The sequence below is a fragment of the Tursiops truncatus genome, chromosome 2, assembly GCF_011762595.2.
Source record: "Tursiops truncatus isolate mTurTru1 chromosome 2, mTurTru1.mat.Y, whole genome shotgun sequence".
Lineage (NCBI taxonomy): Eukaryota > Metazoa > Chordata > Mammalia > Artiodactyla > Delphinidae > Tursiops > Tursiops truncatus.
The window spans coordinates 106,104,338-106,129,266 of NC_047035.1; the positions used below are offsets into that span (position 1 = coordinate 106,104,338).

Sequence of the window (24,929 nt, forward strand, 5' to 3'; positions counted from 1 at the left end):
ACTGATCAAGATGGTTCCCAAAGCCCCTTTCTTTCATCTTGTAAAAGATGACCTCTTCAAAGACATGTCCCTAACTTAAACATCAAGACCCATTAATTACATTCATCTCTAAAAACTCTAAAATACTGCTTTTGTCCTCACATTCCATGCTCCTGCACCCTATGTTTGATGTGGCAGGAATAGAGAGACCCATGGAGCAAAAAGACTAGTTTACAGTTTTATCTGAATTGGGGATTTATGGTTGCCAGATAAAATAGGAGATTTTTATTTGCTAAATCTGGCAGTCCTACTGGGCTTGTTTGGCCTCTGACAGATGCTGGAGTGTCCAGCCAACACGTGCTTCTCTGGAGCTGCAACATAGCCAAGGGTCACCCCAGGAAAAGATCTCAGGAAGGGATCTGGGCCAGAGAGTCCAGGAACTCAGGATCACCTGGAAAACCTGTTTAAAATGCAGATTTCCGGGTCCCACCACTGACCCTACCAAATTAGATTCTCTAGCAGCAAGGCCTCAGAACCTGTATTTTTATAATAACAGCAACATAGTAATGGTAATTAATATTCACTGAATACTTACTCTGTGCATAATGTATACTTTTTGTACATTATCTCATTTAATCATCACAATACCCTATGAGCTAAAGTACAATACTATTAGTTTCCTATTTCACAGTTGAAGAGACAGAGGCTCAGAGAGGTTAAGTCACTTGCCCAAGGTCAAACAGCCTGTAAGTGGTAGAATCAGGATTCAAACCCAGGCAGAATGACGCCCAACCACTATATCACAGAGCGTCCTCAAATGATTTTCATATGGCCAGAATGGCTTCTGTCCCAGTTTTGGGACTCATTTACTCCCTGCCACCTAGTCCATCCTAAATAAAGAGCCTCAAAATCTTTTTTCCTTTCTTTAAAAGTGTCCAGAAGCATACATAGACCCACTCATCAATCATAGCATCATGAAAAACAGAACAACTGAACACAATGTCATACAATAGGAAGTATACAGCAACACCTACAAAGTACTGCAACTTAAAAAACGGAACCTAAACCTGCTTAAGCCTCTTGTTCAGTGCTATTGACAGAACTCTGCAGTGATGGAAATATTCTCTCTATATGCTGTCCAGTATAGCAGCCACTAGTCACATATGGCTAGTGAGGATTTGAAATACGGCCAATGCAACTGAGGCACTGACTTTTAAATTTTAATTCATTTTACTTCAAAAACTGAAGTGGTGTAAAATATTTTCCTTTAAATACAACTTTATTTTTTTGGCAGGATTGCACTCTAACCATTGCATTGCAAATGAACTGAAATGTGCTGTAAGTGTAAGATACACACTGGGTTTTGAAGACATAGGATGAGAAAAAGAATGTAAACTATCTCATTAATAAGTTTTACAGTGATTACATGTTCAAAGGATAATATTTTGTATATACTGAGTTAAATAAAAAATATTATTAAAACTAATTTCCGGGGCTTCCCTGGTGGCGCAGTGGTTGAGAGTCCGCCTGCCGATGCAGAGGACATGGGTTCGTGCCCCGGTCCGGGAAGATCCCACATGCCGCAAAGCGGCTGGGCCATGGTCGCTGAGCCATAGTCAGAGTGAGCCTGTGTGTCCAGAGCCTGTGCTCTGCAACGGGAGAGGCCACAACAGTGAGAGGCCCGCGTAACGCAAAAACAACAACAACAACAAAAAACCCTAATTTATCTAGGTCTTTTTACTTCTTATTCAATATGGCTGCTGGAAAATCTGGCATTTCCACTGCATATGTGGTTTGCACTATATTTCTACTGAACATCACCAATAGGAAGGGTATCTTGTTTAGGTCTAACTATAGGTTTCAGGAAATACAGGACATAGAGGAACAAGTTAAACAACACCATGAGGAAGGGATAAGACGAAACCAGATTGTGAGACAATCAACAGGACAAATGACCTAATTCTCCCAACAAATCAATGGCATCAAAAAGGGAGGGAGGGCTTCCCTGGTGGCACAGTGGTTAAGAATCTGCCTGCCAATGCAGGGGACATGGGTTCGATCCCTGGTCTGGGAAGATCTCACATGCCACGGAGCAACTAAGCCCGTGCACCACAACTACTGAGCCTGCACTCTAGAGCCCGCAAGCTACACTACTGAAAACCGCAAGCCTAGAGCCCGTGCTCCGCAATAAGAAGCCTGTGCACTGCAACGAAGAGTAGTTCCCGCTCACCACAACTAGTGAAAGCCCGTGCGCAGCAACAAAGACACAACGCAGCCAAAAATAAATAAATAGATAGATAAATAAATAAATAAATAAATAATTTTAAAAGGGAGGGGAGGAGAACTGCCATAGAATAAGAGACATGGGAAACAAAAGAACCAGACACAGCATGTGGACTTCCCTCATTTGGATGCTAATTCAAATAAAACAACCGTATAAAGGTATCTTTGGGTCCATCAGGAATATCACTACGGACTGGAGTGTAGACAGCCTCAGTGGTCTGGGGCGTGGCTGGCTGGATCATTCTGTCAGGTGTGATAAATCCATGGTGGCTGCATTTTAAAAACTGCAGTCAATGAGAGATGCATACTAAAGTGTTTGTATGTAAAATGACATGATGTCTGAGGCTTGCTTTAAAGTACTGCAGCAAACAAACAGTTGGAGTCGGGGGAAGTAGGATTTGATGTAAAACAAGACTGGCAAAATGGTGATAATGTGAGGCTGGGGGATGTGCCTAGGAGGGTTCTTACATCCTTCTCTCTACTTCTGTATATGTTTGAAATCCTCCATAATAAGAGGCTAACAGTAAACTTCTAGGGAAGCAAACTCCTCGCTCTCCCTCAGTGACCCCTGCACAGAAACCATCATCACTTGGAAGTTCTTCCGTAACAGATGAGGAAACCAAGCCCACAGGAGGGGAAGTGGTCATGCAAGGTCTCCTAGCAAGAGAGCGCATGGTCAAGACCATGTCCAAGTCCCAGACCCCAGTCCAGTACCATGTACCATATCATTGTTGGGGGTGGTAGTGCTGGAAGAGGGCTTGGTTTTGAGTTTATTTAGAGTTCGCCACCTGTGTGATGTTACTTCCCCAAGCATTCTCTCACTTGAGACTCACATCTGCCCTGAGGGGTAGATGGAACTTCTGTCCTGGTTTCCCAAACAAGGAAACTGGGGCCCCAAGAGAGCAGTGACTTGCCCAAGGTGACACAGCTAGTAAGTGGCAGAACCAGGATTTAGATCCAGATCTTCTCAATCCCGGTGCACCACGTGTTCCTCTCACCACACTCTACCCATATGATAAGGCTCGAGTTGCTGATGCAAAAAAGAAAACCCAAAGCCACCCCAAACCCTAGGCTGTCATCTGCCATCCCTGTCCAACTGCATCCGTGCCCTAACACACTGGGCTGCCACTGTCTGGCTGGCTCTCTCCCCAGCTAGATTACCTTTGCTTCCACAGCACCTTGTGCAAGACATTCAAGAGAAGGTGGGCGAATAAAAAAAAAAAAGGAAAGAAGTAAGACATTTAAAATATCAACAAGGCACAGAATATTCTGTATCATACAGAAGTGAAGTCTTGGCATTTTCAAGAGACCTGTCGAGAGCCTTCTGTAAATTTTCAAATCCACAGTGTCCCTCAGGAACACAAGGACCTAGCCCAGTCCTTGTTTTTATACTTCCAGCCTTGCTGGGTGGTGCAAGGTTGTGACCTCGGGCATATCCTGCCCTTCCTACCTTAAACAGAACACTGAGTAAATGTAAAAGAACTTCATGATAATGTGGATGTGTTCTGTCACCCAAAATTACTGATGTAAAGGCCCAGGTAGGGTGAGGACTTTGGGGGACAGTAATCAGCTGTTCTGTTTGAAGGTGTGATCTGGGCAGCAGACAGAGTGAGACATGATCTCCTTTGGACGAAGAGGGGAACAGCCATGGTGACCCTTAGAATTGTCCCCAGAGACTTGGAAAGGTGGGATGAGCCTGCCGGGTATCTGTCCCAGCCCTGGACACCCAGACCAGGGACACTCACATCAATCCTCAGGCACCTGTTCTCAAGGCCATCAAGGAGCCTGGGTTTTGTTTCTACCCCCAAACCTAGTTTCTCCCAAGGGCTTCTCAGCCCCAAGATCTCTGCCATGGAGTCATCCCCACTCTACCCAAGCTTCTCTCCTCTCACACCCCTAAACAATTTGACTTAAAGAGGAAAAGCAAAACCTAAGAGCCAGCCTCTGCTCTCCTCCAGTGTCCCCAGGACCAGTCGCCTTCCTGCTAATCTGACCCTTGCCTCCTTCCTCCCTGCAGTTTCATCCGGCTGCTAGAAATGCTTTTCAGAACTCTTTCAAAAGCAACCAACCATTTAGAGGGAGTGCTCAAATGACCTGTGTAGGCAGTGATTTGGGAAGGATGCTGCCAGAGCTGTTGGGGCCCAGAAAGCTGGACTCAATTCAAGGCCTGGGAAGCATTGCCACCACCTTGGAGCGCTCTGTCGGGCCCTGCCCTGGTATGCTCCCGCCGCTGTATTGCTTTCCACAGCTTGGAGTCAGGGAGGCCCCAGAGAGGTCAGGGGCCTGGGATGGAAGGGCTGCCCAACCCTCCCAGGGCAGACCTACATTTTTCAGAGCCAGCTCCACATGTGGCATGAGTTAATCTACTGAGAGTTTGAAAATATTCTTTACACCCTACAGAAGTCAACTTACATGGACAACTCAATCCTTCCCAACCCTGCCATCACCAGTCCTGCTGCACAGGCGATCATGGACAGGGTAAAAACAGCTGAAGGGGACTTAAATCAGGGTTGGGAATGTCCTCTGAGCACTGACCACTTCAGCTGAAGCCCTGCACTAAACAGCGCTGAGAGGTAGATCCATCCACAAACCCTGCAAATATCAACTGAGCAGGTGGGCTCTGACACCCGTGTTTACGTACCAGGCAAACCCACTAGCCTAGCAGGGCACAGTGAGGACCAGGAGGCCAAAGGCTCCTAAGCAGCCCAACAGAGGTCACCACGTCCAAACATAAAAGCCCATGAGGGCTTCCCTGGTGGCGCAGTGGTTGAGAGTCCGCCTGCCGATGCAGGGGACACGGGTTTGTGCCCCGGTCCGGGAAGATCCCACATGCTGTGGAGCGGCTGGGCCCGTGAGCCATGGCCGCTGAGCCTGCGCATCCGGAGCCTGTGCTCCGCAACGGGAGAGGCCACAACGGTGAGAGGCCCGCGTACGGCAAAAAAAAAAAAAAAGTGAAAATGACAAAAAAGTATCATAACTGTAAAAGACAATAATGAACCCTGCCTTAAAACAAATGACCCAGGGCTGGCAAGGCTGCAGGCAGAAAGAAACGCTCCCATGTTACACGTGATGCTGGTTAACCTGTCCTATGAAAGTGAGGATACCAAGAGCCCTAAAAATGTCAGCCCGACTGCCCCATTCCTGAGGATCTGGCTAAAAAATTTAATCCAAAAGAAAAGGGGGAAAACACAGGAAGAAAGTTGTTTTATGGCAGTAAAATGCGTAATGGTTAAAAGCTGGAAATTAAAACACCAAATGTCCAACAACAGGGAGATCCGGGTATGTAATGAAATGAAACATGATATAGTCAGTTAAAAGGGAAAAAGCTATTCATGGCATTACGTTAACTGGGGGCAAAGTAGAGCAGGAAATTGTACAAGTACAAGGCTCGCACGCAAATAGATAAAGACTGAGAGGAACCACAGGGAAACGAATAGCTGTGTTTGGGTGGTAGGCATATGAATGTAATCCATTTTAGTTGCTGTAAAGTTTTGACAACAGACTTTTAAAGAATTGGCCTGGCTTTCCCAGCAAAGGTGGGCTTGTCACTCTCTGCTGGGAACCAGTGCTAACCCTTAGTCTTGGGGCTTGCCACACCTCGGGCCATCCAATTGGCTGGCTACATCTGTGGGAACCCACCAGCCTTGTCTGAGTGAGGCAGGTGTATACACTGACTGGTCCAATTGGCTAAGAGGTCCCTGGGAGAAACACAGAGGACATTGGGAGTTAGACAAAGGGAGAGCATGGGTAATTCTATGCACTTAAATATTGAGATGGATAATTTAAGAATCCAATGCAAAAGTATGCAAATGCCCATCTGCTACATAAATCTATAGGCTGACAACACCAGAGCATAGTTCTCAAATTAGAATGGTCTCAAATGTCACGTGGTCCACCCAACCCACAGGTAGGTTAAGGATGGCTGCCTGCTTTATAGATGAGAGCTGAAGCTCAGAGGGGTGAGGTGACTTGCCCCAGGTCACAAAGTCAGGGATTGCTGAGACAAATGCTGCCACTTCTCTGCTAACTGGCAGACGCCTCACGCCTCTGAGGCTCAGAACATTCTTGACACCCGGTCTTGCTGCTTGACTAGACACAGCCATTTCAACTTGTGCCACAGCCCAACTCAAACTCTACTAACCGCCGGAGGCCCACCTCCACCTCCCCAATCCATGGGGGGCACCTCCAGGAGGGACACCAGTTGGCCAACCAACCCCTGGAGTCGTGGTGTCACCCATCCAAATTCCACCAGACCGTGAAGGATTCCCCTACAGGGCTAGCCCAAGGCCATCCCACCTCAAGCGCATAGCTATCTGCACAAGCAGCGTTGGACCCAGTCCTGGCCCCGCCACTTCCTGGTTGTAGGATCTTGTAAATGACCCAGCCTCTCAGTGTTCTCGTCTGTAACATGCAGGTAATAAGAGTCTCCATGGGATAGGACTGTTATGAGGATTAAATGAGGTAACAGACATTCTCAGCAAAGTGAATACAAAGTCCTCTTGGCGTAAGTGGGACACTACCCTGAACACAGCTTCTGTGAAGACTGAACAAGACAACACGAAGGACCTAGCAAACGCCTGGCTTACAGCAGGGCCCTCTAAGTAATAGTTACTATGATAACAATAAAGGCATCAAACACAGCACAAAGGCGGGGCGGTTCTTCCCAGGAAAGGGCTGAGAAGGGCTTTGCAGAGCCTGGAGGATGTTTGTTCTTCCCTTCCTCATAGAACAGACTCTCCCTGACAGCCCCCTGCTCCGCCTTCCACCCTCTGCCCCCCTCATCCTCCCACGTGCTCACCAGCCAGGAAAGGACCCCAGCACTCCCCACTTCTTCCCTCTGATCCCCAGGGTCCAGTGAAAGTCAGACCTAGACCCTCGCCCTCAGTCCCTGCTGCACAGCAAGCCCGGGTTCAGGAGGAGGATGGGGTGAATGAAGGAAACCACTTCCCACTGACTTCATCTCCTCCAGGTCGGGCTTCTGTCAGGTTGTTGCTCCCTCTGGGGCCTGTGGCTGGAGCTCCCCCGCGCCCTGCTGCCCCGCCCGCCCCCAGTCCCAGGCACCCACTCACAGCTCGAGGATGAGCACCACGTCAGTGCGGTTCTCGAAGACGTCGTGCAGCGTGATGACGTTGGGATGCAGCACCTGCCGCAGGATGCTCACCTCCCGCTCGATCTCCTCCCGGCACACACCCCGCCGGCTGGCCTGTCTCTGCCGCTTCTTGATGAACTTGGCTGCGTACTCCAGCCCCGTGCTCTTCTCTCGGCACTTCTTCACGATGGCAAACTGGCCGCTGTGGGGACACAGACCCACACAAGGAGGGCATCACTGTGGTTACTGGGGAAGTGACCTGGTTGTCACCCCTAGGTCACAGTAACTCAGAGTCATTCTTCCAGGGCAGGACAAATCATGCCACCAGACAGCATCCCCACCTGGCCATCAACCAGTGACTGAGACAGAGTAAGTACTGGGCTTCCCTTCTGTTCATATGAATCCTTTATCTTTTACTAGGAAGGAATGTTGGTATTGTCACTCCCAGTGTACAGATGGGAACACTGAGGCCCTGAAAGGCTACTGGTTTGATCTGGATGACACAGTTTCATCGTTCCAAAGCCTCAGCTAGAACCCCTGTCTTGTGTCTACCAGATGAAATCACAATGTCCAGAGGTTTATACTACTTAATGAAAAGATATTTAAGGAAAAGCAGGACTTTCCTGGTGGTCCAGTGGTTAAGACTCCATGCTCCCACTGCAGGGGGCACAGGTTTGGCTGGGGAACTAAGATCCCACGTGCTGTGAGGTGCGGCATAAATAAATAAAAAAATAAATAGAATAAAAAGCAAAAAATGGTCAGCATGGGCAAAATACTAACAGTAACAATCCTTTGTTTGGGTCTCCCTTATCTGGAGGCAAGTACAAATTCATCTATTTGGAATTGTGAGGGGACAAAGCAGCTCTATAGTCTCATGTTTGTACCTTTGTTTCCAACCCCTCCCAACAAATAAAGATCTCAATTACCTGACATGAGCCAAGTAGTCAGACTACAGGGGACAGAGCTAATATGAGGATGACGCACTTAAGGACGAGGCCAGAGGCTATGCCAGCTGGGTTCGGGGGGATCCTGGTGGAGGTGAGGGTGGGGTGGAGGCAGCCTAACATTGTTAGTAAGCACAGTGGGTGTTCATCACGGTGAGAAGACTGATAGGACCACAGAATCGTAAAATGTTAGGAAACTGAGGCACAGGAGACATCAAGTGACTCACTTGAGGTCATCACAGAGTTAACGGCAATGCCAGGCCCCAGGGCCGAGTGCCCAGCCCACTGTTCACAAAGCCACTAAGATAGTTAAAGGAGTCAAGATGATGCTCAGTGCCCTTCAGGGCTGGGCCTGAAAATCCTTCACTCCAGGGACCCAGACAGCCATCATGAAATGGTGTCCTTGCCAGAGTGGCAGGTGGCCCTAGGCCAGCCTCCCTGAGTGCTTCAGGGGCAGCCCCCCCACCACACACACACACACACACACACACACACACACACACAGAGAAAAGGGCAGCGGCCTCCTGTTTCACCATCTCAGTCCAGGCAGTCGGTGGGGACCACTCGAAGTCCCTGGTGACTGCCCAGTGGCCACCCTCCTGTGGGTCTTCCCACTTCCCTTCCATCACTGCCCCATGTTTTCTTGCCAACCACAATACCCACTGCTTGAGACAGAACTCAGAAAATGTTAAGGTTCAGCTTAATGGCTAAACAAGGGGCCATGAGACTCCACACTTTAGAAGTACTCTCTTAGTGGCTCTGGAGTAAAAGTTACACACAAGTGCTCTGGATATATGCCTCAACCTCAGAAAACAGCATCTCATCTGAACCGCTCCATTACTAGAATAATCCTTAGTGAGACAGCCTTCAAAATAAACCAAAGTGATTAAAAAAAAAAAAAAGTCAAGTAGAGTGAGTAAGGAATAGATATGCCAACACTTAAACAGCATTCTGCGGCAACCACCTTAGAGATGCCAAACACATGTTCATGCATGTCTCCATCCCCTCATCCCCCAATCACCCAGTGCCACCTGAGCATCTACTCTGTGCCAGGCTCTGAGCTGCACAGTAAGGGGCAGGGACCAAAGGCACACACATCAGATACAGATGGAGCTCTGGGGAGGGAGAGGGCCCTGGCTGCTTGGCTGGGCTGGGAAGCCTTTGTGCAGCCAAATGTCTATCACACTGTCTGCTGACTCTAAACTATTAGAGTTAACTCAGCTATGTATGCCCCAAATATTGGCTCTGGGCTGTCTACACACTAGGGGTTGACCCAGGTGGAGTGAAGCCAAGCCTCCCAAAGTCAGAGGGAACACATTCAGTGAGATCTCTGGTCACTGGAAGCTGCTTTGGGCCTTGGGACATCAGGTTGCTTAGTGGGTACCACCAACCCCTGGACAAAGCCTCCAGTCCCAGGCAGCTGGAAGTCTCTGTGTCGGGATGGCCACGCTCCTTTCCTCTCTCTCTGACACCTCAAGGGGCCTGGCACTGGCAGCCCTGAGGGATGGGAAAACCAAAGCTTAAGGATTTTAAGCGATTTGTTTAAGTTTACAGAGCACAGAGGTGGAGGCACAGGGATTTTATAAGGCAGAGCTAAATATTTCAGGTTACCTTGACAGAGCTTTCCCTTTGCCTGTGAGGGAAACGGGGGCATTTTTCTGTATCACATGCCTGAAAAATTCCTCCAACTCTCAAAAAGCAAATGAGTGTTCGCTCTTCCTGGTTGAGTGTTCTCTCTGTGAGAGCAGCTGCGGCAATGAGAGGTGACTGGGGGTCAGGCCTAACACGAGCAGGCATCTTCCTCCAGCCAAAAGGAGGTATTCTGAGAGTGCGTGACTAACACAGACCCAAATACCAAGGAACGTCACTCATCTTCCCTCTCTTCACGGGACAGCGGTCCTCTACTCAACCTGCCCTGGAGAGCCTCAAGGAGAGCCAAGGCCACTTGCTGGCTTTCCCCTCTCTCCTTGAGCTGGTACTGGGAAGTGTGCAGAACACGCTCCACGAGGCCAGCCCTGGGGCAGGGAGGCCTTGGGCAGGGAGAGCAGCCTTCCGGGTCAGACAGGCCTGGCCTCAGGAAACTTACGCCGCCTGGCTACCTGCTCTGAGCAGCAGTTTCCTCATCTGTAAAATGGGAACTGTGATTCCCTACCAGGGAATTGTGAAGACCGGAAATACGTCATGCCGGCCCACAGGCAGCTCCAGTAAACGGTGACTATTACGTCTTATTGGTTAGTGGCTCACGTGAAGGCAGACGTCACTGATCTACATGGTCTGCAATGTGTGGCCAGGGCGTCAGTGAGATTTTAACACATCCCCACCCCACCCCCTGACGAGTCCAGTGCACAACCAGATATGGGGATATCTTTGTTCTAAGCAATTAACCAACTCTTTTCATCCTTAGAGCAGTGGTTCTCAACCCTGGCTGCACACTGGAATCACCAGGGGAATTTTTTTTTTTTGGCCACACTGCACGGCATGCGGGATCTCAGTTCCCCAACCAGAGATCGAGAGATCGAACCTGTGCCCCCTGCAGTGGAAGCGCAGAGTCTTAACCACTGGGCCACCAGGGAAGTCCCGGGGAATTTTAAAATTACTGCTGCCTGGGTCCTACCTCCAGAGATTCTGATCTCCAGGGTCTGGGCTGCAGCCTGGGAATCAAGATATTTAAAAGCTTTCTGGGTGACCGTGACGTGCAGTCCAAGCTGAGAAACACCAACTTACAACAGTCTTCTGATTATCTCCATTTTCTAGGTGAAAAAAGTACACCACTGTTACTCGTATTATTCCTTGCCCTCTTCAGTATTGATATATTACCCTCTCCCTTAGTTCTTTGATCTGATCATTAGAAGGAGGATGGGAGGGGAGAAGGGTAAGGGGGGGAGGAGTATCATCTCTTCCACCAGGACAGTTTTTCCTTGATTTGCAAATCAAGGCAGAAGACCACCCCGGGCTCTGGGAAATAACAGGAATGGAAGTTTGCAGTTGGGCACCCCCTGGTCACTGTACCCACAGCAGAGGCACGAAAGCCAGACCTGAGGTGGCTTCGTCACGCCCCCCAGAAGACCCAAGGGCAGGTGGAAGCAGTGATGGTGATGAGCCCTTGTCTGCCCATCAGGAAGGCTCTGAAGCCAGAAATTCAGGCCCTGGGATGCAGAAGTCGCTCAGCTAGGCTACGGGGCAAGGGGTGGACAGCGAGAGCCCCTCTAGGTTAGGACAGAGCCACCCAGGGTATATCCCGGGAGGGAGCAGAGAGGAGCCATCCAACTATAAGGGAAGTGACTGCCAACACTAATTCAAAAATTATGGGAATGCTGAAACACTGATGTACATAGGCAGAGCACGCATATTCCTATTCCCGCCTCCCTAGCAAGAGTCAGTTCCTAACCTGAATGCAGCAAAGGGAGGGTAGTCCGGAGGTCCAAGTCCTGGTCCCCGTGACCTGCCACCAAAGCTTCATGGGCTTGGACAAGGAGCTGCCTTCTCAGTTGTTTTCCTCCACCTGCCACCTGAGGTTTCACCTCAGAAAGCTTCCTGTCAGAAAGCTCCTAAGAGCCCATGACAACTCGGAACAGAAATGAAGCCTTCCCTTCACTCTCCAAATTCTATCTCTGGGCTGATGTCTGGAGACTTGGGTTCTGGTCAGGGCCCGTCCACTAACTGGTCATAACCCTGGGCAGCCTGTTCAACTCCCTGGGCCTCAGGGTCCTCCCTGGTCAAATGTGGATGAGAAAACCCCGCCTGTCCACCTCACAGGGCTGTTGGGGAAATCATGAGATAACGCCTGACAAAGGACTTAACTATCCAGCACAGTAGAAAAGCAGGAGGTGGGGGTGGGTGGAACGCTGAGCCAGAGGCTGGCTCGCAAAAGTCACGTAGGAGGGTTTCCGCGAAGGACGGTAAATCCACAAGACACAGAAACTACCTTCCCTGCTCCTGCCAGCTGCTCTCCTGCAAGTATGTCAGGAACACGCCCCTCTTCCCAGGCCGAGGGCCCAGCCCCTCGCTCACTCAGTGCCCCGGAAGAACAAAGCAGGCTGCGTGAAGATCAGCGTCACAGTCACAGACAGAACTCGGCAGGGCCCAGGGTGGCACCCCATGAGGGTCTCCTGTTGTTTGCCCAGGAATCAGATGAGGAGTAAACCTAGACCGGCTTCTCAGAACTCAAAAATAGTGTTGCTGTCTCCAACACCAGCTCCTAAGCGTCATGGAAGAGCCTGGCTCAATTACCACTGAATTCTTCACCGCCAAAGAATAATCTGGGCGTGACCCAAATCTCACATCCTGAGATAGATTTTGTATAGCAATGTGGACATCCCAGCATTTACATCCAGCTTTTCTCTCTGCAAGCTAACTGTAATTTTATTCTCTCTTTTAATATTTGCAGGTACCATTCTTAGCTCCATTTTACAGATCAGAAAATGAAGGCTTAGGGAGGTTAAGTGACTTGGTAGTTGGGCCAGGTAGCAGGCCCTGATAGCAGGGTTAGAACATAGAGTCAGGTCAACTGACTCCAGCTTCAGTGAGACTCTCAAGGTAACTAGCCAGCAGTGATGTAGGAAACAGTGAGGAGGGCGCCCACCCCAGAATGGAGGAGTATTTTATCGCTGACAGTATTGAGAATTGCCAGTGCATGATGATAATAAAAAGTAGACTAATTTTTATTCAGTTTTATCATTGGTTTTGAATTCTCCAAAGACAATGCACCCCCCCCCCCATGGCCGGCATTGAGGCAAGACCACTCCCACTACCCACCCACTCCCACCAGGTTGGCTATGGCCAACTAGACTTGTTCTGGCAACTGCCAGGGGCTGACTGCCAAAGGTGTTTTGTCAGGGTTACGGATAGGGTGGGTCTAACTCATTCTCATTCTCAGTCAACTCTGAAGTGTCCAGGAACTTAGTAACTTGCCCCCAAGTCCCCAGTTGGTCAAGGCTGAGATGAGGCAGAGCTGTACAGAACACAGACCCTCCCCAGGGAGGAGATGCCATGGGAGGTAAAAGGTAACAAATGGGAAGTGCTCCAAGTCAGAGGGATGTGGGGACCAGGTTCCTCCTCCCGCTTCCCCCAAGCAATCACTGCAGTTCCTCTTCCCACACTCCAGAACAATGAGCCACGATTCCTCTGGAATTAGCCTGCAAGTTTGCAGGACCACTGGGTGGGGATGATGCTTAGAAGCTTCCAGTCATGGCCACCCCAGGTGCAGCCCAGCAGGCGGGGGCACGGGACATTCAACCAACATGTGTCAAATGTGTGGACAAGAGGAGCTCAAATCAAGTGTCCGCAGGAACCACATCAGCCTGATCCCAGAGGACCCACACCCCAATCCCAGGGCAATAGCCTGTCTGAGGATGGTGTCCCCACTCCTCTGCCTGGTCAGGCTTGACTGACCCTGCCTCTTAACCCCCTCCGCCTTCCAACACATCTCATATCTAGTCAGCCACTCCTGATTCCCACGAACAAGATCTTTCTCCCATTGCCTTAGTAACCAACTTGCTTCTGGTCTGCTATACCCAAGTCCAGGATTTAGAGTCAAAAGACCCAGGTTCTATCTCCAGCTCTGCTACTGTGACTCTGAGCCTGTTTCCTTGTGTGTAACACAGACATAAGACTATCTCAATCTTACCAGGTTATAATGAGAGAGTGAAATAAGTATGTAAAAGCACTAAGTAAACTATAATTCTCTGTGAACGCGAATTATTCTTTCTTTCCATCCACTGGATCGCCATATCTGGATCCTGGTCTCCATTTTCCAGTCCCAGCCTTGAATCTGATTCAGCCCCTGTGAACCCCATCCACAGATCCCAGCTTTAAAATAGTGCTGGAGAGAACTGGGGCCGTTGAAAGGCAGGGTCCCCAGGTGGTGCCAGGATCCAGGAAGACAGAAAACACTTCGGGACACAGTCACCCAAGGTCAGGGCAAACAAGGGACCAGACACCCAGGAAGCCAAAAAAAGGGTGAAGAAATACAAGGGTGTCAGAAGTGGGAAGCAGCAAGTCAAGATTCCAGGCCAGAGAGATGAGGGTAAGGAGCAAAAATTTACCAAAAGCCAGGTGGGCAGTACGTCAGGAGCCAGGTGGGCAGTACGTCAGGAACCAGGCAGGCAGTACGTCAGGAGCTAGGTGGGCAAGCGAGGAGTGAGAGGCACGCGGGGGCAGTGGCCAAGCCAGCAGCCGGCACATGGAGATTGGAGCAGACAGAAACATCAACACAAGACCTGCAAACACAAGAGCGCCCAGAGCCATTCAAATGGCCTCTTCTCCCAGCTAGTGAGCCAAACCCACTGTCTAACGAACCCATTTCTCCTCTCTGACCGTGTTGCCCATACCTTTCTAGTCTCCTGATGATGACTTTAAAATTTATTTGAGGTATGGAACCCTCTCTCCAATAAATCTTGCACAGAAGCCCAATATGCAAAACAGATAAAAAGCAGTACTTCTGGGACTTCCCTGGTGGTACAGCGGTTAAGAATCCACCTGCCAATGAAGGAAACATGGGTTCGAGCCCTGGTCCAGGAAGATCCCACATGCCGTGGAGCAACTAAGGCCATGCGCCACAACTACTGAGCCTGCGCTCTAGAGCCCGCGAGCCACAACTACTGAGCCCGTGTGCCACAACTACTGAAGCCCATGTGACTAGAGCCCGTGCTCCGCAATAAGAGAAGCCACCACAATGAGAAGCCCGCGCACCGCAATGAAGGGTAGCCCCCGCTCACTGCAACTAGAGTAAAGCCAGCGCACAGCAACAAAGACCCAATGCAGCCAAAAATAGGTATAAAAAAAAATTATTGTTTTTAAAAAAAGGAGTACTTCTTTTTTGGGGAGAGGCACTCAGAGGTCACCTACTCAGAGCCCACCGACATGATGCCTAAAGGGGCTTCATGGAACCCCAAGGGCTTCAGGGAACACAATTTGAGAAGTACACTCTACAGCATGGAAGCATGCTCGTTGATGATCCCAAAGCAATTTCAAACTGTAAGAAAAAAGAAAAAGAAAAAAGGAGAAATAGAAAACACTGATGAAGTAATTCTCAACATTATTACCTAGTCTTTTAAGAAGTTACTCTGACCAAACCAAACTCAGGGTCACCAGTAAGGAATACATGTAGGATAAGCATCAGGAACCAGAAGTTTCCAGGGAGCTGAACCCTGACCTACAAATGGCCCCTGTCCAAGAAGTCACAGGTGTCTGCCTGTGCTGGCCAGTGGCAGCTGCTTTCACATCTTAGCTCATTCAGTTCCCTGTCCCTCAGACTGACTTCCTTCCTCTGACACTTTTTTTTTGTGGGGGTGGGCAGAAAAAATTCCTAAAGCACAAAAAGGGAGGACCTGTTGAGCAGAGCCAAGTCAAGCTGAGCTCTGATTACCTTTTGGAATCTATTTTTAAGTCTAAGCACATGTTGATGCTGTTGTCAAATGAACGTGAGCCCACAAGTCCAAGGCCTGAAATAGATTAGGCTCAGTTTAAGTTGGACTTGGCTATTCAGAGAAAGGTTTTCACTGAAAATGCAGCTCAGTGTCCTCTGGTATTTCCCTTAGTTTAGAGTCTAGATTCTAGACACTGACATGAGGTAGGTTACTATGGTTTGAAGTGTTAGCCTTGGAGGGTACCACCCACGACTCACCATCCACCCACCTGTCATCTAGTCCCCTAACTATCCACCCACCCATCCACCTAACTGTCCATTCACCAATCCATCCATTCACCAATGTACTCCTCCATCCCTCATGTGTGGATCAGTGTCCTAAGTGCTACAAACAAGACGCGCCCCACAACTTGAAGGGCTCACAGTCAACTGGGGAGATCAAACACTCGTGGAAAAAGAAATACGGAATGGATGTATAGAAAGAGCTGTCTCAGAGTCACCTGCACGGGAAGCAGTAAGTGCTGCAGCAGTTCAACAGAGGGAGAAAGTATCCGCCAAGGGGAGTCAGGGGAAGCCTTAAGGAGCAGGTGGGATTTGAACCAGGTGCAACAGTGTACTATTAGGCCATTCAAGACGGCTGTTCTCTTGTCCTCTGGACATCCCCTGCTCGACCAGTCCCTGCCTCACCTACACCCTACTCACATAACTGACCTTCCCTCTTAATCATAGAGCCTACTCAGTCAATGCCTACATACTTGCCCCCGGCCCCAGCTAGTGACTGTTCTAATCTCTAGATCAGAACACCTTGACCAAGACAGCTCATCAAAGGGGCCATGAGGGGCCTGCTCCTCTGCTGGTTTCCCTGGTAACCGATGAGCCAACCTGACATCAATTCCCTCTATAACTGGTAACCTCACTCTCCCACCCAGGAGTGAAGACTTGCTGCCCTGTCCTGCCTGTCATCTGCTGCACATGGTGAAGTGTCACTCCAGGACCTTGCTTCAGACATGTAAGATCCCCCCAACCATTAAACCACTGATGTCTCTGTCGCTAAATCCGGGCTCTTTTCTTCGGTCTTGAGGCTGGGCAAGTACAGGGCTTGCAGGCCTGCGGGGTACAGCCCAACAGGCAGAAAAAGCTGGACACAGACAGGCAAAGGGGAGTCAGCTCGCCACAGCTGGAGAAGCAGGGAGTGATACACAAATGCTTTATTCTGGGCAGGCCCCAACTCACCACCTCTCTACCTCACTTCCTCCCCATCAAATGGCCACTTTCTCGAGGAAGTACATCAAGAAGCTGAACTTGCCCTTTCCTCTCGTCTTTGTGTGGGTGGAGGGAAAGGAAGACAAGCGGCTGGCAGCCAATGATGTTCGCTTGTAGGGCTCCCTTCTCACCACCCGAGTTCCTGACAATCAGATGTACCTTTGATTAATGAAAGAACTTCAGCAGAACAGGTCAACTTGCTTGATCCCAGAAATGCTAGCCAATTGGCCTTCACAGCCTAGGTGGAGCCCAGGAGGCTGGACCATAACAGATGTGACCTTTTGCATGAGCTCATGCTACAGAGCAAAAAAGGGACTACAACAGGAAGATAGAAAAATCCAGGCTGGTCGAGGTTCTGTTATTACTGTGTGGGGACAGGGTCCTCCCTCATAAAATGGTGAAGTGAACAGTTTATCGTCTATAAAACCTCTCTCCCAACTTGCCAGACCACTCTAGTGCCAAGAGTTCTGTACCCAGCCTCTCTCCTGTGAACTCTGGACCTCCCCATGGTCCACATCCCCTGGGGATCCTTTCCATAATTTACCCATAATTCACACTGAGTGATAATGGGAGGCAAAGGGTTAACCTGCCCTCAGTGCAAAGTAACACATTCACATTTTAGCAGCATCCTTGACCAAGAGGGGCTTCAACAGTGGCAAGTTTAGGCACACGTTGGGCAAGTGAAGGAACTAACTGGAGATAAAAAGGTCTTTCCTGGGCTTCTCTGGTGGTGCAGTGGTTAAGAATCCATCTGCCAATGCAGGGGACACGGGTTCGAGCCCTGGTCCAGAAAGATCCCACATGCCGCAGAGCAACTGAGCCTGTGTGCCCCAACTACGGAGCCTGTGTGCTCTACAGCCCGCAAGCCACAACTACTGAGCCCGTGTGCCGCAACTACTGAAGCCCGCGTGCCACAACTACTGAAGTCCGTGTGCCACAACTACTGAAGCCCGCACGCCTAGAGCCCGTGCTCTGCAACAAGAGAAGCCACCACAATGAGAAGCCTCCGTACCGCAACAAAGAGTAGCCCCTGCTCATCGCAACTAGAGAAAGCCCGCACACAGCAACGAAGATCCAACACAGCCAAAAAGAAATCAACAAAATAAATAAATTTATTTAAAAAAAAAAAAGGTCTTTCCTAAAATTCATGCCGAAAAGGTGGCCCTGAAGAGGACTGACTACATACATGTATCTGCATATGTGAATGCGGGTGTGCAAAAATCACAACCAATTATTTCTTGTCAATTCTCTTCTGTCCACCTGGATCTTAATGTTCAAGGGATTCTTGCTGCAACACCTTCACTAATATACACAACTCTTAGCCATCCAGGGTGGATGCTCTCTGTTCCTCGGAATTTCTGTGAGTTTTTGACCCCAGGTTTGCTTCCTCACCAGTACTTAACAATACCTCAGATCACCTCTCCCAAACTCAGGGCTGGGGATGGGGAAGACCACCATGTTTTGGGCAGAGCACGGGATTTGGAATCCCGGCTCTATCACCAATTTCCAAGTCCCCTTCTCTCTCATGGCCTCAGTTTACTCATCAGAAAAATGTTGAGTTGGACCAAGATGTCTCTCTCACCCCCATCCCAGCTCACCCTCTTAGGATTCCCTGAGGCAGGTCAGGGTGTCACATGCATCTATCAGTCTGAGACACACAGGGTGATTTCTGGGTTTCCCGCTGCACAGGGTCCAGCCACAGGTTCAAGCTACCGAGATGTGTCAGTCCCATTTTAACCAACTAAATTTCCAAAGAGAGAGTGGGATCAGGGCTTTGGGCAAGAAGAACAGATCTCAGGCACTCTCAGAAAGATACCCCTGTACCATCTTCACAACCAGCAAAATGTTGAACACACCAAATAGCAGAGATACCTCCATGACAAATGACCGAGGCATTCACCTTAACCAGCAACCAGCCCATAAGAGCCTGGGGAGAAAGAACTGTCCTACTCATCTCACAGGGCCCGCTGAACACTGAGAACAAAGCAGGTATTCCATCAGTGTAGAAAGGAAGAGCTAAACTGAGGCAGCAGGGGGACTTCCCTGGTGGTCCAGTGGTAAAGAATCTGCCTTCCAATGCAGGGGATGCGATTTCGATCCCTGGTCAGGAGCTAAGATCCCACATGCCGCGGGGCAACTAAGCCCACATGCCACAACTACTGAGCTCATGAGCCTCAGTGAGAAAGCCCACATGCCGCAAACTACAGAGCCCACGTGCCCTGGTGCCTGAGCACTACAACTAGAGAGAAGCCCACGCGCCACAACGAAGAGCTTGCACCGCAACAAAAGATCCCACATGCTGCAACTAAGAGACCCGATGCGGCCAAAAATAATAATAATAAAAATAAATAAATTAAATTAAATAAACTGAGGCAGCAGGAAGTGAGGTGCAGGACCTGTCACTCACAGCCAGCTCTCCATGCAGCTGAAGCACATCACTGGCAGACTCTCTGGGAAAAGAACACGTTCTTGATATTTGTTTATTACAAACGGAGCATGTTCATTATTTTTAAAAAGCACAAAGAGGAAGCTTCCTGAGATAACCATTGTTATCATTTTGGTGGCTGCTCTCTTGGACATTTTTTCAGCACATATTACGGTCTTTTTTTTAAAAAGACTGTTCATTTTTTTTTAATGGAACTGGGATGATACCACATGTACTATTTTGGAAACTGCTTTAAAATTTTTTTGTACTTAATAATAGATCATGAACATTTACTCATGTCATTAAAAATTATTTTACTACCTGATTTTAAATAATATGCCACCATACAAATAAAGCATGGTTTTTAGAGCAAACTCTTAATTTTGGACATTTATATTACTTCTAATTGTTAATATAATTAATAAGACTGTTTTAGATACCCTTATATATAAATCTTTGTGTACATCCCTGATTATCTTTTTTTTTTTTTACATCTTTATTGGAGTGTAAGTGTTTTACAATGGTGTGTTAGTTTCTGCTTTATAACAAAGTGAATCAGTTATACATATACATATGTTCCCATATCTCTTCCCTCTTGCGTCTCCCTCCCTCCCACCCTCCCTATCCCACCCCTCCAGGCGGTCACAAAGCACAGAGCTGATCTCTCTCCTTCTGCCTGTCACTAAGCTGTGACTTTGGGGCACACTGAAGGGAAGTGCCTTATGCCTTGTGACCTTGTTGGTCACCTAGACACTCAGTCCAAGAGATACCTTCAAACTCACCGCACAGGCAACCTCTCATCCCCCACGCCTGGCTCTTTCCTCAGAGTTAGCCCACTCTTCCTCCTGGCGATGCCCCTCCTACTGGTTGATTGCAGAAAAGGATGGCATCAGAGGGTGAGCAGGTCCTGCTACAGAGTGGGCCTGGTGTCCCCAAGGTGGGCCACAGCTGCTGGGGTGACCAGCACAACAGACCCCCTTTAGGGATGCAGAGCATCTCCCCTGCCCCCAAATTATCCATGATGTTGTTTAGTGTCCTTTGAAACAGGCTGCAGCAGGAAATGGCTTTCTTTCAGAAATTAGTACCATGAAGATGTCTGTCTACCCTGGAAAACTGATACCCTTGTTCATTTCAGATAATGAAAATGATGTAATCTATCTTATTTCCCTTTTGTCGTCTTGGTGGTCAGTGACAATAGCGATAGTGGCCCAGATCTTGGGTGTATTTCCTTCCTCCTTCCTTCGCACCAGTGGCTCTCAAATTTGAGAGTGTAACAGAATCAGCAGGGGAGCTTGGTAAAAATGCAGGTACTCAGGCCTTACCACAGAATTGATAAATCATAATCTTTTGGAAGTCAAGTGTCTTTTGATCTTCCACCTTTATTTTCAAATGCTGTGTGCCTCATGCTGTACGTTGCCTCAAGTTCTTACCATACACGGGCAGGAGGAAATAACTGTAAGTTGTTCTGTGTTGCCATCACTGTGGCATGGAGAAAGACAGGGAGCTGCCGAGCATGCCTGCAAAGGCAGAACTTGGTCCATTCCACAGATGGCTAATGGAGGCCCCAAACAGTTAAAGGGCCAAGGCAGGACCACCCACATAGCCATTTACAGTCCATCCCAATGGACAAGTTGATCGACTGCAGAGCAGAAGGCAGTTCCCATAGGAATAAAATGGTGCCGCTCCCATCCTCCTCGGGCCCCATGCTCACAGGAGGCCCATTCCCTCATCCCCACCCTCAAAGGGATCTGACTTTTAGATCCACAACCATCCATCCTCCCTATGCCCACAACCCTAGAGGGTGGGGCAAGGTAGAGAGAACAGGTCCAAGTCCTCTTAGAAGCAGATTTCTGTTCAAAATCTCCTCCCACCCAGCCCTGTCTCCCCAGCAGAAGCCAGAGCCTCTGTTGGGCAAGCGGCTCCAAGTCGCAGCCGTGCCATCTCCGCTGTCATCACCAGCCCCAATGAACAGCTACCAGGAGCCCTCGGGGCTGCCACTCCTTCCAGGCTCCTCTAACTCTGCTCTAAGTCATTACAGGATTTGATGCTGCCTGACATGTTTCTTTTAAGCCTAACTGTCAGGACGCCGGGAAGGTATGCGTCACATCCAACATGATCTGTTTTTCCTCTGTCTACCCAAACTGCTGTCTAGAATAGAGCCCGGCCTCTAACATGGCCTCCTCCCTCTAGAAGCCCACCTGCCAGGCCTCCCTCACCAGCTGCCTCAGGGTGACCTTGACCTCGCCCACATGGCCCATGCTGGAGTCACAGAGGGGCAGAGGTTAACCAGCAGAGCTCCGAAGGGGCAGGGGGCTCAAATCTGGGAAAGACGCCAGGATAACACCAACCCAGTTCTGTTACTAGCAGGCTCTGGAAACTCGGGTGAGTTTCTTAACTTTTCTGTGCCTCTGTTCCTTCATCAGCACATGGGGATGACAACAACCTCATAGGTTGTGATACACATTAACTGCATCGATAAATATGATTTTAGTTTTAGCTCCCCGGGCTTCAGTTTCCTCACCTGTAAAATGAAAATAATACACTTAACTTGCAGGACTGTTGAGAAATTTTAATTAGAGAAATGTGAGAACACAGCACAAAGCCCAGGATATCCTTGGTGCTCAGTGAATGGTTTTTGAAAGGTGGAGGAGGAATAAATCAGACGATGAATATCACGGTTCAAAGCAGATATTGTCACCCTGGCCGCAGGCTGCCCCTTCTTGCCCTTCAATATCCCAGAAATCACCTCCTCCCTCAACAAAACAGGGGCCACCCGGGGCCCAGACTGGCCAGACAGGCACATTCCTGCCTCATCTCGCGAGCTGGCAGGTCCCGGCATTCCCTCCAGAGCAGAGTGTCTCAACACATCAGGGCCCAGGACAGCCAGGGGATAGACTGTGTCCCTCGGCCCTCCCGTCACCCCACTGTTCCCTCCAGGGCAGGGACAATGCAGGGTCTCCGGCCAGAGGCTGGCTCTGGATGGCAAGGCTCATATACACACAGAGAAGGGTCCCCACATACACTGAGCTCTCTGCCTGGGTCCCTGGGTCTCTTCTGGGTGGCTGGAGTGGACCCGGTGGAAGTGTGAGGAAGCCCAGCCACGAGCAGCTTTGACCATAACAGGTGTCCTCTGCGTGCACGGCTCGGCATCCATCACAGCTCTTACTGCCCCGGGTATTCTGTCTACTCGCCTGAATGCCATGCTCCACCCTCTCCACCCTTAGCGCCCCAGGGCTGTAAACACCCGAAAGGCAGGGATGGCTCCGTCTTGCCCACTGCTGTGTTTTTGGCACCTAGAAGCGCTCAGTAAGTATGAGCTGAATACAGGAGTCTTGCGCGTAGGCACTGGGAACACAAAGACGAAGAAGATGCAGTCCCTCATTCACATAAGAACCAGCAAGTATTTGCAGAAGGCGCCCCCAGAAACCTCTTTTCTAAACTAAACATTCGGTATATCTTCTCTCCCGTGCTCTTTGAAGGCAGAGCTGCTTTGTGGGACCTCTCTTGACCCGTAGGACCCCCAAGCTCTCACAGAGTACACAGTAGGCACTTTGACACAGACTAAACTCAGCTCGGGCACGCTGCCGATCCACTCTGCTGGAAACCTGTCCAGTCACGCTCTGTTCTGTAAGGAATTTTCCCTTGGATCCCAGAGGTGAGTAAGACACAGAGTAATTTGGTCACAGTTCCCCTTCCCCTCGAGCCCAGAAATTATCTGACCAAGCTGGGGCTGGGAGTTAGGACGATCCACGGGCTGGGTGTCAGTCCTAAGCTTTTCTAGGACACAGCGGGAACTGGGAGGGACAGTCCTGCCCCACAGCTGCCACCAGCTGCTTCTCACAGAACGGTAGGGTCAAACTGCAGGGGAGAGGAAGGACCCTTTTCACAGTTGAGAAAACACGCAGAGCTTGCCCGGGGGTCACAGAGCACCTTACGGCACAGCAGCCAGAGACCCCAGGTCTCTCAACAACTATTCTGTGTCTTTCTACTATGGCAAGGAGTTCCAAACTTTTTCTAGCAGTAAAACTCTTTTTCTTTTCATTATTTATTTATTTATTTGTATAAATAAATAAATAAATAAATTTTATTTTTGGCTGCGTTGGGTCCTCGTTGCTGCGTGCGGGCTTTCTCTAGTTGCGGCGAGCAGGGGCTACTCTCCGTTGTGGTGCGCGGGCTTCTCATTGCAGTGGCTTCTGCTGTTGCGGAGCACAGGCTCTAGGCACACGGGCTTCAGTACTTGTGGCACACAGGCTGTAGAGCGCAGGCTCAGTACTTGTGGCCCACAGGCTTAGCTGCTCCGCGGCATGTGGGATCTCCCCGGACCAGGGCTTGAACCCGTGTCCCCTGCACTGGCAGGTGGATTCTTAACCACCGCGCCACCAGGGAAGCCCTCATTATTTATTTTTTAAAATCTTCAGCAAAGGACTGCACACAAACATGGATAAATAAAAATGAAATTGCACAGAAGGCCACAGAGTGGAATCAAGAGCCCCCTGCCCCATTCCTCGCCTGCCCCAGCTCTGCTCACCCGAGGCAATCGCTTTTAAGCCTTCTCATGTTAAGATCACACTGTTTTTCAAATAAATCTTACACAGAAGTTTAAAGTACAAAACAGATCAAAGGGGAACAACGCAAAGCACTGCCTGATTACTATATACACACACAGACATGCATGACAGCCCCTAAGTCTGCACCACAGGACTCGAGGTGAAAACCACACCACTACAAACTTCTCCTTATGTCACAGCCTCCTGCTTTTACTGGCAGCCTGCTGTGGAGGCAGAGGGAAGCTTTCCCCCTGAACGGACACACCTATACCAGGTACACCTAGATTTTATCCCCATAGCTCTTCCCACACCCAGATTCCTGAGGTATCACCACCTACAGCAAAAGAGACCTCTACAAAGCCTCAGGTCTCCCTAGGGCTTAGGCTCTGTCTGCCTGGAGAGGGAGAAGTGGGGAGAAATCCACGTGTGTCACAGCTCACAAAAACTCAAAAAACTTATAGATAGTTGGATTAGCAGTCATATATACCTTAATAGGAATTAGTCGGATTAGACTGCTTTCCGACCGAATAGTAGAATTCAACTATGCCTGGGTGGTGGGGGGATTTCCCTGGTGGTCCAGTGGTTAAGAATCCGTGTTCCAGTACCGGGGAGGTGGGTTCGATCCCTTATTGGGGAACTAAGATCCCACATGCCACAGGGCAACTAAGTCCGTGCGCCACAACTAGACAGCCCACACGTTGCAACTAAAGCCTGCACACTGCAATGAAGACCCAGCATAGCCAAAACAAACCAACAAAAAAACTATGCTGGGGGGAAAAAGAAAATTTTGATGTAATAGAAGAAGAGATAATGTTGGGGTGAGGAGAACTGAGGTACTTAGATGAAGAACAAGACGGGCCCTGCAGGGGAGGTCTTTGGGGTGCTAGAGGGCAGCAGGAGAGCACCCAGCATTGGCAAGCTGGCAAAAAAGGGGGTGGGAGAACCCTCTGACTGCTTACTCCTCAGTCCTTCCCTTCTTCGAAACACTTAAGTCAACACTATTCAACCACCTCCACTACTGGCAAAAAAAAAA

General features: G+C 49.4%; 1 protein-coding gene across 4 annotated transcripts in view; it reads right to left on the reverse strand.

Annotated features, from left to right (window-relative positions):
* Nucleotides 1-24,929, reverse strand: part of DAPK2 (death associated protein kinase 2) — a 135,881-nt gene that overhangs the window by 45,106 nt on the left and 65,846 nt on the right. For all 4 annotated transcript variants that reach the window (XM_033851780.2, XM_073801137.1, XM_073801138.1 and 1 more), the window contains one exon: nt 7,332-7,553. In XM_033851780.2, the coding sequence (XP_033707671.1) occupies nt 7,332-7,553 (222 nt within the window). The remainder of the gene's footprint in view (nt 1-7,331; nt 7,554-24,929) is intronic.